Raw genomic sequence first — 17,962 nt, 5'->3', positions numbered from 1 at the left:
GATGACAACGTTTCTCTAAAAGAAATCGAAAAACTTTCAAAATACAAAGACCTGGAAATAGAGATAACTCGAATGTGGAGTCTAAAAAACAGAAACAATTCCTATCATAGTAGGTGCCTTAGGTATAATAAAAAAATATTCAGACAAATACATAACAAAAACACCAGGACTTACAAATATATATAACATACAGAAAATTGCACTACTGGGTACTGCACACATTCTACGCAAAACACTTTCAATACAGTAAACATAAGAGCACCACAGCAAACCACAGCACATACCCAAGGCGCACAGAGCTGCGCTCGGTAGTGAAGTGAAAGCACGTTATAAAAATAAAACTACTGAACAATAATAATAATAATAATAATGTTAAATTCAAATTACGACAAGCGTAAATAAACAAACGAAGTTTGCTTTTAGAAGCGTTGAGATGTCTTTTAGAAAGTTAAAGTAGTGATTTTAAATTCTCAATCGCAGAATAATGCTAATAATATAGCCTGAACAGGATAAACTACCCCTATTTTGCAGAGAAAAGTGTAGGTGGCTAGCTTCCACAGCTAGCCACCTACATTTTGTTATGTTAATGATTTCAATTATGTCTTTGATTGTGTTCCATACATAAGCTTTTTGAAAGCTAAATACTCACACATTTCATTGTTAAAGATTTCAATTATGTCTTTGATTGTGTTCCATAGTTAAGCTTGCTGAAAGCTAAACATGCCATTAAGTAAATTATTTCTTAGATTTTGTTCCATAGTTTTAAGATTGCTAAAAGAGTGACACTTGAATACTTATTGTGACAAACAGAATAACATGGACAATTATGAGATGGTGTTGGGTTAATGACCAGCTAAAGACGTGTTCAAATTTTATTGGTTGCTAAAAAAATGGTAAATGTATCCTATATCCTGTGTCTGAAGCAAATGAAAGAGCTTCTTCACCTGGATGGAAGTTTTTTGCAGGTAACATTCACAGATGATCTGGCACTTGTTTGCCAAGCTAAATTAATTGTGACACTGTAGAATAAAAGTATTCTCCCAAGAGACACAATGAAACACTTGTAGTAGATATGAGATCCCACACATTATGGGTTACTAGGCAAGATACATAACTCTGCCAGCCTCAATCTACTTGGCTAACCACTAGTACCACTTTAAAATGCTTGGGTAGCTGCAGAAAAGATGTCCAGTTATACAGAAAAAAAAGAGGGAAAAAGATTACTGCAACATTATGCAAATATCAAACTTTGCATACTAATTTCACCTATATCAACGTAATAAAATATGATTAGCACTGTTATCCCACTGAAGACTGGATTCTTGGACTTGTCTGTATCAAATTCTCCTGCATATAAACTAAACTAACTTTCTTTCAAGCATTCCACTAATTATAAAGAAAAATATGAGGAACACAACATTGTAAATGAAAAGTATCAACTGTCTGAACCAACCAGAAATAAAAACAAAAAACAAAGCAAAAAATGAATTAGAATGAAAGAAACTTATTTTGTTTATTCATTCATTTTTACATCAATTTTTGCATACAAGCATGGGTTAAATGGTTAAATTATTGAAGTATTGTTTTATAACCAGATATCCTTTTTGTTACAAGCCCTTACTTATTTTTCTAGTAAAGAATTTTATATTTCACATGTCTTTGAAGGTATGATGTGAACAAATGTTCTGTTGACAGAAGTGACAGCAACAATACGACATAGCTCTCAAATTTTGTGGAGTACAAATAGAAACTAATATACATAGGAACACACATATACACACACATGCTGCCACATAAAAAGCACTAGTGCTGGTTCCACATGAAAAGCACTTAGTGATGGTGTCACATAGAAAGCACCCAGTAAACTCTGTAAAGTGGTTGACATTAGGAAGGGCATCCAGCCATAGAAACCAAGCCAAAAGAGACTATGGAACCTGGTGCCTCCCCTAGCCTTGCCAGCTCTTGTCAAGCTGTTCAACACATGCCAGCATGGAAAACAGACAATAAATGTTGATGATGACATTCCTTTCCGTTTCTATCTACTAAATTTACCCACAAACTTTGGTTGGCACAGAGCAATAATAAAAGACACTTACCTAAGATGCCATGCAGAGAACTGAACCCCAAATCATGTGATTGAGAAGCGAACTTTTGAATCCCACAGCCAAGCTTCTTGTAAGAAAAAAAAAAGAAAAAAAAACCGGAAGAAACAAAATGGAAAAAAATAAACCCTATACATACCTTGAAAAAATTGTCCACTAACAAAACTCTTTGGAGCTGAAGCAATTGCAAGCCACAACGCAGTGTCAGCCCCTTGTTGAGGTGTACGGAGGCGATCTTTCATTTTGGAATAGAAGCCTGGCATGGCAGTTTCAACTCCTGTTAACATGAAACAAATAATATTTTACTTTTATTTTATTATATTGATTTCCCTTACTAGTACAAGTGGGATTTGAACTCAGAATATGAATGGAGAAAAGTAAATATTTTAGAGCATTTAGTCTGGGGCTCTATCAGTACTTCTGTTGTTGTGGACATGTGCATTTGTATGTTACTCTGTTTGTGGGTTTATAAAGGTAAGTGCATTTATGTGACTGTGTATGAGTGTGTGTGCATGTGTGGTTGTTATTGTAACAGTAACCCTTACTATTTCTCTGTCTGTCTGCCCCTCTCTCTCTACCACCATCACCATCACTGCCACTATTACCACCACCACAGCAGCTGTCACCATGACTATGACAACAACTACTAGCAGCAGCAGCAGCACAGCATGAATATGTTTGTTTTTGGTAGAGTAACCAAGATCGTATACCTCCATATCCACAAACAAAATATAAAACAAGTCCTTTCGTGACTAAGTATAAGCACACAAACTCTACATAAGGATCCTCCAAAGGAAGATCATCACCCTAATAATGTGCATGAGATGGAAGGCCTACTTCTATGAGCAAGAAATGTTGCTCTCAGAGTCCAATTTTTATGACATCAAATCTAGAAGGTTCCCACCCAGACAAAGAACTGGAGGCCTTTGAAGCAGACCTACTGGACATTATCTTCAAATTGAAATTCTGTAAGTCCTCTAACCCCCCTTTCAGTGCAAGCTTAGTTCAAGTACACAAATCCTTAAATACTTTACTTTTCTCAGATAAAACCAAAAACCTATATAGAGAAGATACCAGTGCATATGATAAGCTCTTTGAGAATAACATTACACAGAATTATAAACAGGCTTCCCCTTATACATATCATAGCATAAACAAGGTCAAACAGCTAACAAGTTAGATATACTGGACAGAGTAAAAATTTTAGCTCAGAACAATATCTTTATTATCATCAAGGATCACAAACTGAACTCTGTCTCCAACCCCAACTGCTACCAGCTTAATCAGAAATTGGGCTGGTGTGGGAAGCATACTGCAGAAGATAAAAGCTGACATAAGGAAAGCATCCCATCTCTTATGGTGTAACAACAATGAAGTAATTTCATGGTTAAGACCAGTCAGGAAAGAGGCAGAGCAAGGTTCAAGCAATTTGATATAGAGGACTTTCACCTATCTATATTGAATAGGTTGTAGAAAGGTCACCTATTTTTATCAAGGAGTTTACCAATGTTAACTGTAGGAATATAAAAGTAATAATACACTCTAGAAAAGCCCTTCTGTTTAACAAAGGCACAGCCTGGGTTAAATGAATAGATCCCAAAGGTTCCTTCATTGTTAAATGGGAACAAACAATAGCATGCTTATCTGCAACCTTATAGGATTATCTATACTAGACATCTTAAGTAAGGAATTCCCATCAACCCAATTTGGTTTATATAGAGACAACATTTTAGCCATTTTAGGAAATATCTGATTCACATTCTTAACTCCTTAGGACTTAAGGTAACCATAGAGATCCAACTTACAGTAGTAAATTTCTTAAACATTAAGCTTAATCTGGGCATTGGTTCATACAGGCTCTAATGCAAACTTATTGGTGATCGTATATCAGCACAACCTTCTGCTACTTGTCCATAGTCTTTAAAAACTTTGTAAAGGGTGTCAGTAAGAAGAGTTCAAACCTATCTTTGAATAAAGATGTTTTGATGCATTCTCCTATTACAGTGAAACTCTAACAACCAGCAGGTTTCAGAATTACATCAACTATACTCACAAGAAAAAGCACCACTGTAAAGTTCTCTTGTTTGCCCCACCCTTTTCACCCAATGTGAAAACCTGCATGGGAAGGCCTTCCTTAGATTAGTGGATAAGCATTTTACACAGTCTCATAGGTATAAGGGATTATTCAAGAGGCATAACTTAGATATTGTGTTCGGTTGTTGTTTAATGTCAAAAAGATATTAGTGATTACCCCAAAATCCTGTGAAAAGGTAGGATGCAGTGAAAACAACAACAATGAGGACAGATTCACAGATATATGTTGGGGCAATAGACGGCCCCTTTAAGGTCAAGATAGTCACAGGTGCTCATTTGAAAACCAAACAAGGTGTAACATTACAACATTAGCTAGTTATATATGGCAATTAAAACAAGAAATGTCATACAAAATCAAATAAAATGAAAACATTGGAAAAACCTTGGTGATGCAAGCTTTGCTTGGCTGAGAGAAGAATGACCCTAAAAAATTCTAATTCACATGATCTGGATGCCTGAAATCATGTGGTTGTAAAGAAACAAACCTCTTAACCAAACAGAGAAAAACCAAACAAAAACATAATAATAAAAAAAGAATAAAAAATAGAAATAACCCTTACCAGGTGTATCAGCCCACCCAGGGTGCATGGAGCAGAAGTAGATGTTAGGGTATTTCCTTGCATATTGTTCAGACATTATCACCTGCTGCCTCTTATTGTGTGCATAAGCCATGGTACCATCATATGGACTGTTGTCATTTTGGAGGTCAGTGACATTTAACTTTTGGACCAACATACCACCAGAACTGACCATAATCTGCAAGAGAAAGTGGTCAAACACATAAAGATATTTCACATGTAGTCAGTATTTACAATAAATATATATTCTGATTGTAAATTTTTTTAACACCATTTTCTTTTCCTATTAAACTGCAGGAACACTCAGTACTTTTTAACAATCTGATAATGAGGGTTGGTAAACTGAAACCATAATGTCACTGTTGATCTTTACCATGTGTATATACACACGCACACACACATATCCATACTTAATCCCTTTCTATTACTTTCATATCTCACTACTTCTCTCTATGAATAAACTGTTGTCTAAATTATGCAACAATGAAAAGAACACTGACATCTCATTTTAGCAGATATATTTACCAAAATTACATAAAAATATCTTGAAATATTAAAGAGTAAATTTATTCAATAAAATCACTGTTAGCTTCAACTTTGGAATCTCCTGCAACTCTTCTGGATGGTCTCCTTGTTTAAGTTGATAAATGCAACCATAATTCTTGCCTTCAGTTCATCTTTGGTGTTATAAGGAATTTTGTTGGTCTCTTGCTCAAATGTGCCCCACACATAATAATCAAGAGGGTTGCAGTCTGGGGAATTAGGTGACCAAAGGTTTCAGGTGATGTGGTCACAGAAATTTTCTGACAGCCATGACTGGGTTCTCCTGCTTGTGTGGCACGGTGCAGAGTCCTGTTGCCAGATATAAGGTCTTGCAGCAACCACTCTTTTGACCCAGGGCAACATTACCTCCTCCAGGCACTTGATGTACGCCTCCATGTTGGGCCTGAGACTGTATGGGAAGATGAAGGGAGGCATAATGTTGCCATCACTAGTGATCACTCCAAACACCATGATGTTGACTGGATGTTTGATTTTTGTCACACCTGGTACATGTCCTCAGATTGACACCCAAACACTCTGAAATGTTCGTATTGGAGCTTCTGGTGCAAATGCCAAGCAGTACAGCATGTTGTTTCCAAATTTATGGAAAATTACTCATCGCACCCTGTATATATATATATATATATATATATATATATATATATATTTATTATACCCAGGATTTTGTGTCCATAAAGTGCTTAGCTTTACACACATCTTTAGTCAAACCCTAATGGCTGTGTGTGTGTGTGTGAGTGAGAGAGAGAAAGAGGGGGAGAGAGGTAGACAATCATAGAAATGGAAATAAGAGAGTATGATGAATGTCAATAAAGAGTGACCTAAGAGGAGGAGGAGGAGGAGGAGAGAAACATAGGCAAAACATAGGGATAAAAGTATTGGGTGGTAAAAGATCCAATGAAATTCCTGCATTATTCAAGCATTGTGATTTGAATGAGAGAGAAGTAGTGAGATATGAAGGTAATAGAAAGGGATTAAGTATGGATAGATCAAGTGTTTGTTTCATTTCACAGATCTGATACAGTGACTAGGAACAAAGCAGACAGAAAGATGAGAGGGTAACAAATAGGCAAGAGAGATAGTAGATGGTGACTCAACAGGTACAAATGGGAGAGATTTTCAGATGTAGATATGCATTATATATCTGAACCTTCATCATTGCACTCCTCATTTTACCAAGTTTGTATAGATAGCTGGGTCTTTTCCAGCAGTGTAACTACCAATCAACAGAGTCTTTTGTCATCTTAGCACAGATGTGGCTGTGTGGTTAGGAAGTTTGCTTCCCAGTCACATGGTTTCAGGTTCATCCTACAGTGTGGCTGTACCTTGGGCAAGTGTCTTCTATAGCCCCTGGATGACAGAACTGAAAGAAGCCCATTATATGTGCATGTGTGTGTGCGCACATGCATGCATGCGTGTGTGTTTGAGTCTTTTTGTAGTGATACTGCACGATAATGGTAAATGAGTGCCTTTGTCATACAAATAATCCTTTGTTTCCAGCATTCTGCAAAATTATATCTAACCAAGGGGAAATACTACCTTATTTGGAAAAAGGTGAGGGTGAGGTTTGGAAAAATGAAAGGCATCTGGCAATAGAAAATCTGTCCCAATAAACTCTATCTGACCCATGCAGCCATGGAAAAGTGAATATTAAATGATGATGATTTGTGAGATGCAACATTTTGAGAAGAGTCATAACCACTTCATCTCAAGTCTACTTCATTCTCCCCTTTCCATAGGTTCAATCCACTTTGATTACTTCGCATGTTCTTATGTAGCTGTCATTCTTTATATGCATCACATGTCCACATCAACACAGTCTTGGCTCTAGTGCACTACATTTAAATTCCTCTTGTATTCAGTTTTCCACACAACTCTTTTGCACACCTTTGTTCATGCATATTCACATTACACAGTTAATGGAGCATATATGCTTCATTTTTTCAAATTCCCCATTGTGTACACCAACACACTCATACATGTACTGTACATTTAGTAAAAACTTCAATGGTACTTACTACTCGGGCGTCATCACTCTGGGATAATTTAGAAATTAGTTGTGTTGTCAATATATGTGGAGCTGAAACATAAAATAGTCAGATATATACATACATACAATATAATATAACGAACTTATTGTATATAATGCCCAAGTGCATTACACATGTGTAAATACATTTGCATCCACATTCTTACACATGTAGATACAGATACACATCTTTTGGATATATATATATATATATGTTCAAATGAGTCTTTGATATCACACATGTAATGCAGAAAAGAAGACTCAAGATCTTGTTAAACTCCTTATGAAAGGTCTGGTGAGCTTCCTTCCATCATAAAAGGTAAAATCATACATATATGTGTGTATCTATGCAACTTCAGTAAAAAACTATACATACATGTTTGTGCGTGTGTGTATGCACACATATACAACTTCAAAAAAAAAAAACTATACATACATGTGTGTGTGTGTGTGTGTGTGGTGTGTGTGTGTGTGTGTGGTGTGTGTGTGTGTATGTAGGGGAAGACAATGTAAATTATTTTCTACCAAGGGTATTAGCAGCAAAGCCAGCATCCAATCCATCCAGTGTTACAGTTTTCACATTTAACATAGCACCAGCATTATTGATCTGAAATAGATAAAATAGATTTATACATATATGTATGCATGTGTGAAGTAGTTATATGTGTGTATGTGTACATATATATGTGTGAGTGTATACATATATATATTTGTCTAAGAATCCATAAGTTAGAAAAAAATAGGATATTTTCAGCATTCTGAGTGACAAATGTTGACATTAATACATATCACAGATGCCATTAAGGTGTCACCAGCACAGGTGCCTCTTATGTGTCACTGGCACAGAGTTCCTTTCACATATCACTGGCATAGGTGTCTCACATGTGTCAAATAAATACTATAGGGCCCAGTGCACTTATTTGCCCTGGGGCCTATAATGCTGTTAAGATGGCCCTGTCTCCCATAATTATATCCTGATCAAGGCAACCCACCATACATCCATATTTTGAACCCTAAAGCATTTCAAACCCCTGGTTGTTGGAACTTAGCTGATTCTACATTGATTACTGTTAACATGAAAGGTGCATCCCTTCTGATCTGTCTGAAACAACTAAATGGGTAACTGAGCACATTCTCCCAGGTATGCCCCACACATTCGCCACATAAGCAAAGATCCCTGAAACTCCAATGCCCAAGTGGTTCACTTGCAGTTGAAGAACGCTGTCTACAATATTTGAAGAATCCACTGCTATAATACTTGACTATTAGGGAAGGATGAAAGGCAAAATTGACTGCTGTAAAATTTGAACTTAGAACATAAAGAAGCAGAAGAAAAACTGCGAGAACCTAATGATTTTGACACAAGGTTAACAATTTTGGGGAGGGAGAAAGTCAATTACATCAACTTCTGTGCTCAGCTGGTACTGATTTTATTGACACTGAAAGGATGAAAGTTGACTTCAGCAGAATTTGAACTCAGAATGTAAGGAGCCAGAAGACATACCACTAAGGATTCAGCAGCAACAACAACAACAATTCAACAGGTATTTATTTTATCAACCCCAAAATGATGAAATGCAAAGATGACCTTGGTAGCATTTGAGCTCAAAATGTAAAATCAGAAGAAATGCTGCTAAGCATTTTTCCCAGCATCGTAATGATTCTGCCAGTTTGCTATAATAATAATGATTATGATGATGATGATAATAATAATAATAATAATAATAATAATAATAATAATAACCCTTTCTACTATAGGCACAAGGCCTGAAATTTTTTGAGGGAGGGGACCAGTCAATTAGATCGACCCCAGTATGCAACTGGTACTTAATTTATTGACCCTGAAAGGACGAATGGCATAGGTGACCTCGGCAGAATTTGAACTCAGCATGTAGTGATAAGTGAAATACCACTAAGCATTTCGTCCAATGTGCTAAGGATTCTGCCAGCTTGCTGCCATAATAATAATAATAATAATAATAATAATAATAATAATCCTTTCTACTAAAGGCACAAGGTCTGAAATTTGTGGGGAGGGAACTAGTCAATGACATTAGCCCCATTGTTTCACCAGTACTTCATTTATCAAACCTGAAAGGATGAAAGGCAAAATCGATCTCAGTGGAATTTGAACTCAGACATAAAAATGGAAAAAATGCCACTAAGCATTTTGTTCAGTATGCTAATGATTCCACTAGCTTGCTGCCATAATAATTAATAATAATAATAATAATAATAAAATAATAACAATAAATATAAATTAATTCTTCTTGACAGTGCAAGCTGCAAGCTAATTGATACAGTACAGCGTTTGTGATTGCTACTTTTGTACTTTGCATATATTCTACCATGGCATGTAAAAGTTATACATGTCATAAAGAAAGGACTTCCAGGAAGTTTCAACTGAGAATAGGGAGTTTGCAGGAGTATGTCATGTTTGTTATGGTTGTTTGTCATCAGCACCATTGTTATTATCATGTGTTTCAGGTCATATGGTAGAATCACCACCAGATTCCAAGGATTGCCCATTGCTTCTGGTGTGAAAAACATGATTATTTAAATATCTTAAGAGAGGTTACTCACCAGAACATCCAGCTTGTGATCAGATTCAGCAAAGTTCTTGGCCCATTTATAAACATCAGCTGGTTTAGATAGATCTAATGCATGTATGGTGATGTCCTGAAAAAAAAAAAAGAGAAATGTACACAGATGTGTGCGTGTGCATGCACGTGTGCACACATTCAGTACTATTTTGTGAGAGAGGCTGAAGTGTATTGAGTAAATGAGAAAATAACAGTTTGCATTTCCAGTTTGGAACCCTCATGTTTTCCAGAATATCAGTTTACTGGAAGCTGTTCAGATGAATATGCTTTGTCAGTCATTAACCATATCTTCAACATAATGCTTCTCTGGGCATCAACACACTTGTAAGGCATCAATGTCAAGCTGTTGACTTTGTAAAAGATTACAAGATTATCCACCATGTTTCCAACAACAACTTAGGCCATTTTTCAAAATTTAATATCTCTACGTCGTATATACATGTTTATAAAATCAAAGCACAGAGCAAACCCATGACTTTCAGAAACATGTTTCTAATGTCAGAATCATTGAAGCATGGAATAAATTACATGTGTCAGTTTTGAGCTGTCAGGACACTGCATCCTTTATAAATTCCATGCTTTCTGAAACTAGTCAATATTACTCCTGATGTGCCTGTCTGTGTTCCCTTTTCTCCTAATGGCTCTTTTACTGTTTACTTATTTGTCTTGTGTTTTATCTACTGTACTATGCATGTAGTTTTGGCTCTAATTGCTGCCGTTGTTTACTTGCCTTACAGCTGCTCTCTGTCTCCTCTTTTACCATTTTCCAACAATTTGGAGTGATCTTGAGCAGGGTTTGCATATCTCAGCAAATACATGGAAGAGAAACACTCTGCATACCATTAAAAGTTTATGCATAGACATGTTTCCTGTAAACCTAAACTTAGCATGAAGTATAACCTCACTTGAACTCAAGAGTTGCTACATCACATTACATCTCAAAGGTTATGCTTTTGCAATCCAAGAGCAGGAGACAGCTACAAAATATCACATGAATAAATGAAACTGTGAAGCCCTTAAAAATTCCAAGATGCAATGGTTGAGTAATTTACTCTTCTGTGGTGGACACAAAACATGTAATTAACAGCTGCCCAAAAATGTCATAAAAGTAATATCTCCCACTGTGATATGATGTTGTTGTTAAAACAATATACAATGCCACCAGCAGTGAAGATTATCCTAGGATAAATAGAAACATCACCTATGCTATTGAATACATACATATCAATACAAGGAATATTGGTAGAGCATTCCCATCAAAACTTCCAGCAAGTGCAAAGATAAGAGACCCGACATGATTATTTGGGACAGAAAAGTAATCTACAATCATAGAGATAAACTGCCTGGCAGATGTAAACATTTTTTCTAAAATCAACAAGAAAGGGAATATCAGTGAATAGCCACTTTAAAACCTGCAGCTCCTCTACTTTGATTACAAATTTACATTAATACAAATATACATTGGTTTACTTAGTGAAAAAGCTAGGATTTTGAAACAAAAAAAAGAAACTGGTTAGCACAACCTTTACAGATACAATCTGGAAGTGGAACAGTAAAATATATGTATGACTTTCTTAAAATCTGATATGTAACAATTATACTGGAGAACATGGGTTTTGTTGTCTGGTGTTGGAGATGTGTTACTAGTAATTTGGGGTGCTGGTTTCAAAAATGAAGTTCATTTTGCTCTATTATGTTACTTTTTCAACATTTCCAGTATTGTCATCATTTCTAAGGATAGATTTGGCTTCATCAAATGCAGACTCATTTATGGATCTTGATATAACTTTGAAAACATAGTTTTTCAATATCATTTAAAGTAAATGCAACTACAAAAGTATCTTCAGTAAATAAAAAGCATCAAACTTGAGCAACTTTCACTGTTTTCAACCTAATCAGTATTAGATGTCATGATGATGAAAAATGTCCATTATACAATTAGTTGCTAATAAACAAGACATTTTTGTGGTCCTTAACATCATACATGTCTCATTTTTGTGGAATTTGTCTGCAGATATGCCTACACTGTGCTTGATTTAGTGTGTTTGACAGGCTACAGATAAGGTGGCTACTGCAGGATGAGCAGTTTTTGGAGACCATGTTTGACATCAAAAAGGAAGTATAGAATGCTTTTGCTGCAGTTGTGTCTGATTTCCAGGGAAACAGGAAATTATCAAATTATAAAGAAATTGTGAAAACTCTGTTAACCAGTTTTTGAGCACTGGGTTGCAACATGAGTGTAAAAGTGATTTTCCTGCACAGTCATCTGGACTACTTCCTTGAAAATTGTAGTGCAATAAGTGATGAGCAAGGAGAAAGTTTTCACTAAGACATTGAGACCATGAAGACTAGATACCAAGGCAGGTAAAACACAAACATGATGGCTGATGATGATGACAATGAATAGTCTAAGCCAGGGGTCACCAAAGGGGGTCTGAGGGAGCCCCTAGGGGTCAGCGATGAATTACAGGAGGTTGACAATAGTCAAAGGGTTGAATGGGGGTTGGCATGTGAAAGACCAACTCACCCAGATGAACTGCTTGAAATACTTAGTCAGCGCCATGCTCATCCCTCACATGGATGTTGTCAATTTCAATAAAAGATATTCCAGCAATATGATGCATTTTTCACATTTTTTTAACCGTGAAAACAATTTCATAAAAATTGAAAGTATACTCATACACGTAGTTTTAAATGTAAAAAGTGTGTCATCTTCAATAGAATTTCTTAATTTGTCGTACATGTATATTTTAGCTAACATTTTAATTGCCAGCATCAGTACCCAGTACACATTTAAGATATGGTATGTTAGGATAGGGTATTAAGTTATTTTAAATGAGGAGGGTGGTTGATGTGGAAGTAGAAGTGACTAAAAGGGGTTGGTAGTCAAAAAAGTTTGGCAACTCCTGGTCTAAGCAAAGAAACTGTCATGAAGCAAGATATTCATGCAAAGTAGCAAAGAGAAAGTTCAATCCTTGAGTAGCTGAAGCTCCAGTTTGAAAAAAATAACTATCATAAGATGTGCAAGTAATTAATCATTTTATGTAATATATTTGTTAAACAATAAAAAGTACTATTTGGCTTGTGTTAATTTTTTATTTCAATACTATTAGACATACCCGGCAATAAAAAGTACTATTTGGCTTGTGTTAATTTCTTATTTCAATACTAGCAGACACACCCGTCATTGCTCAGGATTTAAATGTCACAGATTGTATATATGGTACAGTTAAGTTGAAACATTTGATACCGGGAAGTGAAGTATTGATGACAAAACATTTGTGAAGTAAGTGAAGGGCTAATTTGACTAAGGGACACAACATGCATCTGTTTGGAAGATTCCAGGCCCTAACTATGTCATGGAAAAGTAGGTGTCAGGTATGTGATTTTTGAACGCATCAAAAAGCTCTCAGTGGATATACTTTCCTTTGCAGCAGTCAGTGCTGCTGCTACCATGCTGAACAAACAGCAGACATAGGAACTACATCTATGTGATAAATCAAGCCAGAGGTGGGATTGGCTGAAGCTGTTAATGCAGCATTCCTGGCCAGGTGAATACTACACTGCTCATTGCTTTCCCTTGCTCTTGCAGTAGCTGTACATGCAGCATTTTGTGATTGTCTAATTAAAGTCTCATGTGATGATTCATTTTCTCTCCTTTTCAATTTCTCTGCTACTACCATTTTTTGATCAATGGAGGATCTCTTCTTTGGAGACATTATGTCAAAAAATATGATGTAATAAACTAAGATGACAATTGTATGTTAATAATGAAATGTCTAAAAAAAGTAAATAATATCAATTTCTTAGCAAATTTTCAGAAATACATTCAATGAACTGAGATAATATTGTTAAGTTAATAATTAAATGTCAATAAAAAACATAAATTAATATCAGTATTTTAAAAAGAGAAAACGTTCAACAGAAAAATCTTTACTTAGTAACTGAAAAAGTTTTACACAGTAACATGCGTAAGCGAATTAATTGCGCATGATGTAAAGGAGACAACAAATTTCTAAAAGTTACTCTACAAAGATTTATCTCCCTTGCCTACAGTAATTGTATGTAACCCAGGAAAGGGTGTTGTCTCCTCCCATAGTCCCTGTTACTCATTGGGTGAAAAATTTTAAAACCATCTCTGGAACATAAGTAATGTATGTTCCCAATTTAGAGAAAATCAGTTGTGAACTTGAGAGGTTATGTGTGTTTACACACATGCACACACACATGCAATCTGAGTTTTATATGTATAGATTGTACTTATTGGCAAGATTGAATTTTTGGTAAAAAATGAATTCCTGTTTTACAAAAAACTTGATATAATAAAAAGTTTCTGAGAGCATTTCTGAATCATCAAATTAAGTAGGATTAATTGTAAAAAACAAGACAACTAAATATTTTTTTGAAAATGTTCCCCACTGTTATCAATAAAATAATAAAAGCAGCTGACTAGCACTATTATTTATAAAGAAACAATACACTTGTGCTTATTCAGAAAGTAAGCTGTAGAAAAAAAACAAAAAAACTTGTAGTGATAGAAGACAACTGACTATAGATATGAAATCAGCATGTCTAAATCAAATAAAAAAGTAAACTCAACAGAAATTTTATTCAAAATTGTTCCCCTGTTATAATTGTTGTCATTCAAACTGTTGTTACCCAAGCAATGGAGCTTTTATTTCTTTATTAGAAATTAGCTCCCTCTTTCTAGGAAGAATAATAATAAATGAAAAAGAAAAGTGAAGGAATATGAGCACACACACACATATGTTTATACATGCATATATATTCCATTAGCAATGAATTTATTTGCAGTAAATTGACCAGACATTTATCTATCTATCTACTATGTATATAGGTGTGTGTGTATGCACAGGTTATTATTATTACATATGCATGCCCCTTGTGGGTAATAAAAAATCAATTATTACATATGCATCATCATCGTTTAACGTCTGCTTTCCATGCTAGCATGGGTTGGACGACTTGACTGAGGACTGGTGAAACCGGATGGCAACACCAGGCTCCAATCTAAATTTGGCAGAGTTTCTACAACTGGATGCCCTTCCTAACGCCAACCACTCAGAGAGTGTAGTAGGTGCTTTTACGTGTCACCTGCACGAAGGCCAGTCAGGCGATACTGGCAACGGCCACGCTCGAAATGGTGTCTTTTATGTGCCACCCGCACAAGCCAGTCCAGGGGCACTGGCAACGATCTCGTTCGAAAATCCTACGGGAGCCAGTCAGGCAGTACTGGCAACGGCCACGCTCAAAATGGTGCATCTCATGTGCCACCCGCACAAGAGCCAGTCCAGGGGCACTGGCAACGATCTTACTTGGCTTGCCAGGTCTTCTCACGCACAGCACATTTCCAAAGGTCTCGGTCAGTAGTCATCGCCTCGGTGAGGCCCAATGTACGAAGGTCTTGCCTCACCACCTCAGCCCAGGTCTTCCTGAGGTGGTGAGGCAATGCATATGTAATAATAACCTGTGGTCCAACATAGACATAAAAGTGGATGTATAGACTTATTTCTGATGAATAGCTAACCAAGTGGTATGTGAGAATCTCACACACACAAGGATAATAGAGATAGATGAAGATGAAGGTCAATCACTCTGGGAAGCTTCTGCACTCCAGTTTTCCAGTTATTTCTGGCACTGAAGAGTCTATTTTAACAGTTCTACGTATGTTGCTTATATCCAGGATCTCCTAATAGTGAAATAAACTGACAACCATTCAGTCATGCATGTGTCCTTCCTTTATTTAAAATGGTATGATGTGATCTATGGCAGATTTGACCACAATTTCTCACAGGTAATAAGTCTGTGTAGGAATGCATTCACTGGTTTGATTTCTATAATTATTTAGTCAGAGTAGCATTCTGATTCTTGCAGGCTTTTCCAAATCAATAATATTAATGCACATCATATTTTGGAAGAAAAAAATGCTTCCCAACCACACAATTTCAGGTTCAGTCCCACTGTGTGGAACCTTGGATAAGTGTCTTCTATTATAGCTATGAGCCACAGATTGGTTTTTCTGTCGATAGATACTCAGGCTGTAGCTTTAAATGCAATTTTTCATGAAGGCATGGGAAGTTATGATGGGTTTGAGATAGCTGACTTTGTTAGGTTACTTATCCTAGATACTCTAAGAAAATAATCATTACACCCCACTGCCACCTTGAGTTCAACCCTGAGTTCAAGCCATTATAATAGGCATGAAAATGAATTTTGACTAATTTTTAATTATGATCATCATATAATGTCCACTTTTCTATGCTCGTATGGATTAAATAAAATTTGTTGAGGCAGATTTTCTACAGCTGGATGTCCTTCCTGTCACCAACTGTGACTCATTTTAAGGCAAAGTAATATTTCTTAAGGTTTATTGTGTTTTTCTTAGAAGGTTAGAAATAAACATCATTGCTTGTGTAATGGTGATGCATGTTTACAATCATCATATGATGTGAAGACAAGGGTAAACTCATGCATGCACGCACACACACCAAGCTTCTTCCAGTTCCCATTTACCAAATTCACTTACTAGGCTTTGGTCAGCCCAGGCTTATAGTACAAGACATGTGCCCAATGTTCCATGCAGTGGGACTGAACCCAAGACAACATAGTTGGGAAGCAAGCTTCTTAACTATACAGCTATGCTTGTGCCTATTTTATCTGAAGTTAAGTATAAATCTTGAGAAGTTAGAACATCAATGCAAGGGAGGAGTATGGACATATATGGAAGTGGGGGTTGGGGAATTAGGTGAACTTTAATGTGAGAAAAGGGAATATATGTACAGATCATAATTCGAGAATATCAAATACAAAATATCAGATACAAATGTATCAAATACAAAAGAAAGTTGACTGTTCCATTCGAATTACTTCTTTTATTTGTTCAATACTATTGTCATTATTGTTATTGTAGTCCTACAGAAATAAAAATTTTATTCAAACAGTCCACTGAAGAGAAAATAGCATCTCATTTTTTAAGCAACTTTCCAATGATTAATTCATATATCTTTCTCTTTTTATTTACTAGTTTGTTTCTTTGTTTATCTATTAACTGATATTGTTAGTTATTTAAATATTTCTGAGTTTAACAAAAGAATCTTAGCAACAAAATATAAATAAGAAGCTGAAGACAATAAGAAAGAAAGAAAGATATGGAAAGAAAGAGAGAGAAAAAGCCACGAGTTCAGATAACAGCAAGAGAGAGAGAGAGAGAGAGAGAGAGAGAGAGAGAGAGAGAGAGAGAGAGAGAGAGAGAGAGAGAGAGAAAGAGAGAGAGAGAGAGCAATGGAAAGCAAGAAGTGTAAATAACAGCAAGAAAGAAGAGCAAAGAGATAGAGAGAAACTGACAGACAGATAGGCAGACAGACACAAAATAGATAGATTAGATAGAAGAAAAGTGGGGGGAAAAAAGGAAAAAGAAAGCTAGAAAGATAATAAAGGGATGAGTGAGAAAGAAAGCAGAAAGTAACAATGAAAATCACAAAAGACCAAAAGAATTAAGACAAGAAAGATTGACAGAAGCAAAAGACAGGATTGACAGGAGACAAATGGGGAAGAAAAAAAAAACAAAAAACAAAGAAACTCAGAAACTATTGAATATAGAATTCATTGCATACTGCAATTCTTCAGAGAAAAGCTCAGAACCAATGTCAAAGAGTTGAAGAACTAAGGAGGTAAAGCAGTGGCACTTTGTAATATATGCTAACACATCTCTCATCTCTCATTGTTGCCAGCAGAGATTGTCTGAATGCAATGATGGAGGTTTTACATCTGCTTCAGCTTGGGCATTTTATGAATCTAAGAAAGAAATGTTAAATGAATATATCCCATTAAAGAATTACGTACTTGTATGTGTTTATATGTGTATATGTATGTGTGTGTGTGTGTATGTGTATATATGTGTGTATGTATATATATATATATATATATATATATATATATATATATGTGTGTGTGTGTGTGTGTGTGTGTGTGTGT

The 17,962-nt window shown here is 35.8% G+C and overlaps 1 protein-coding gene across 1 annotated transcript in view; it reads right to left on the bottom strand.

Moving 5' to 3' along the window:
• The window catches only part of LOC106870657 (dehydrogenase/reductase SDR family member 12), a 71,376-nt gene that overhangs the window by 4,989 nt on the left and 48,425 nt on the right, over positions 1 to 17,962 (bottom strand). Inside the window, exons 4-8 of the mRNA XM_014916807.2 lie at positions 9,948 to 10,043; positions 7,890 to 7,971; positions 7,354 to 7,415; positions 4,757 to 4,952; positions 2,242 to 2,379 (exon numbers count right to left, since the gene is read on the bottom strand). Coding sequence (XP_014772293.1) covers positions 2,242 to 2,379; positions 4,757 to 4,952; positions 7,354 to 7,415; positions 7,890 to 7,971; positions 9,948 to 10,043 — 574 coding nt within the window. The remainder of the gene's footprint in view (positions 1 to 2,241; positions 2,380 to 4,756; positions 4,953 to 7,353; positions 7,416 to 7,889; positions 7,972 to 9,947; positions 10,044 to 17,962) is intronic.

The sequence above is a fragment of the Octopus bimaculoides genome, chromosome 7 (assembly GCF_001194135.2).
Source record: "Octopus bimaculoides isolate UCB-OBI-ISO-001 chromosome 7, ASM119413v2, whole genome shotgun sequence".
NCBI lineage: Eukaryota > Metazoa > Mollusca > Cephalopoda > Octopoda > Octopodidae > Octopus > Octopus bimaculoides.
This window is presented reverse-complemented; position numbering and strand designations above follow the sequence as displayed.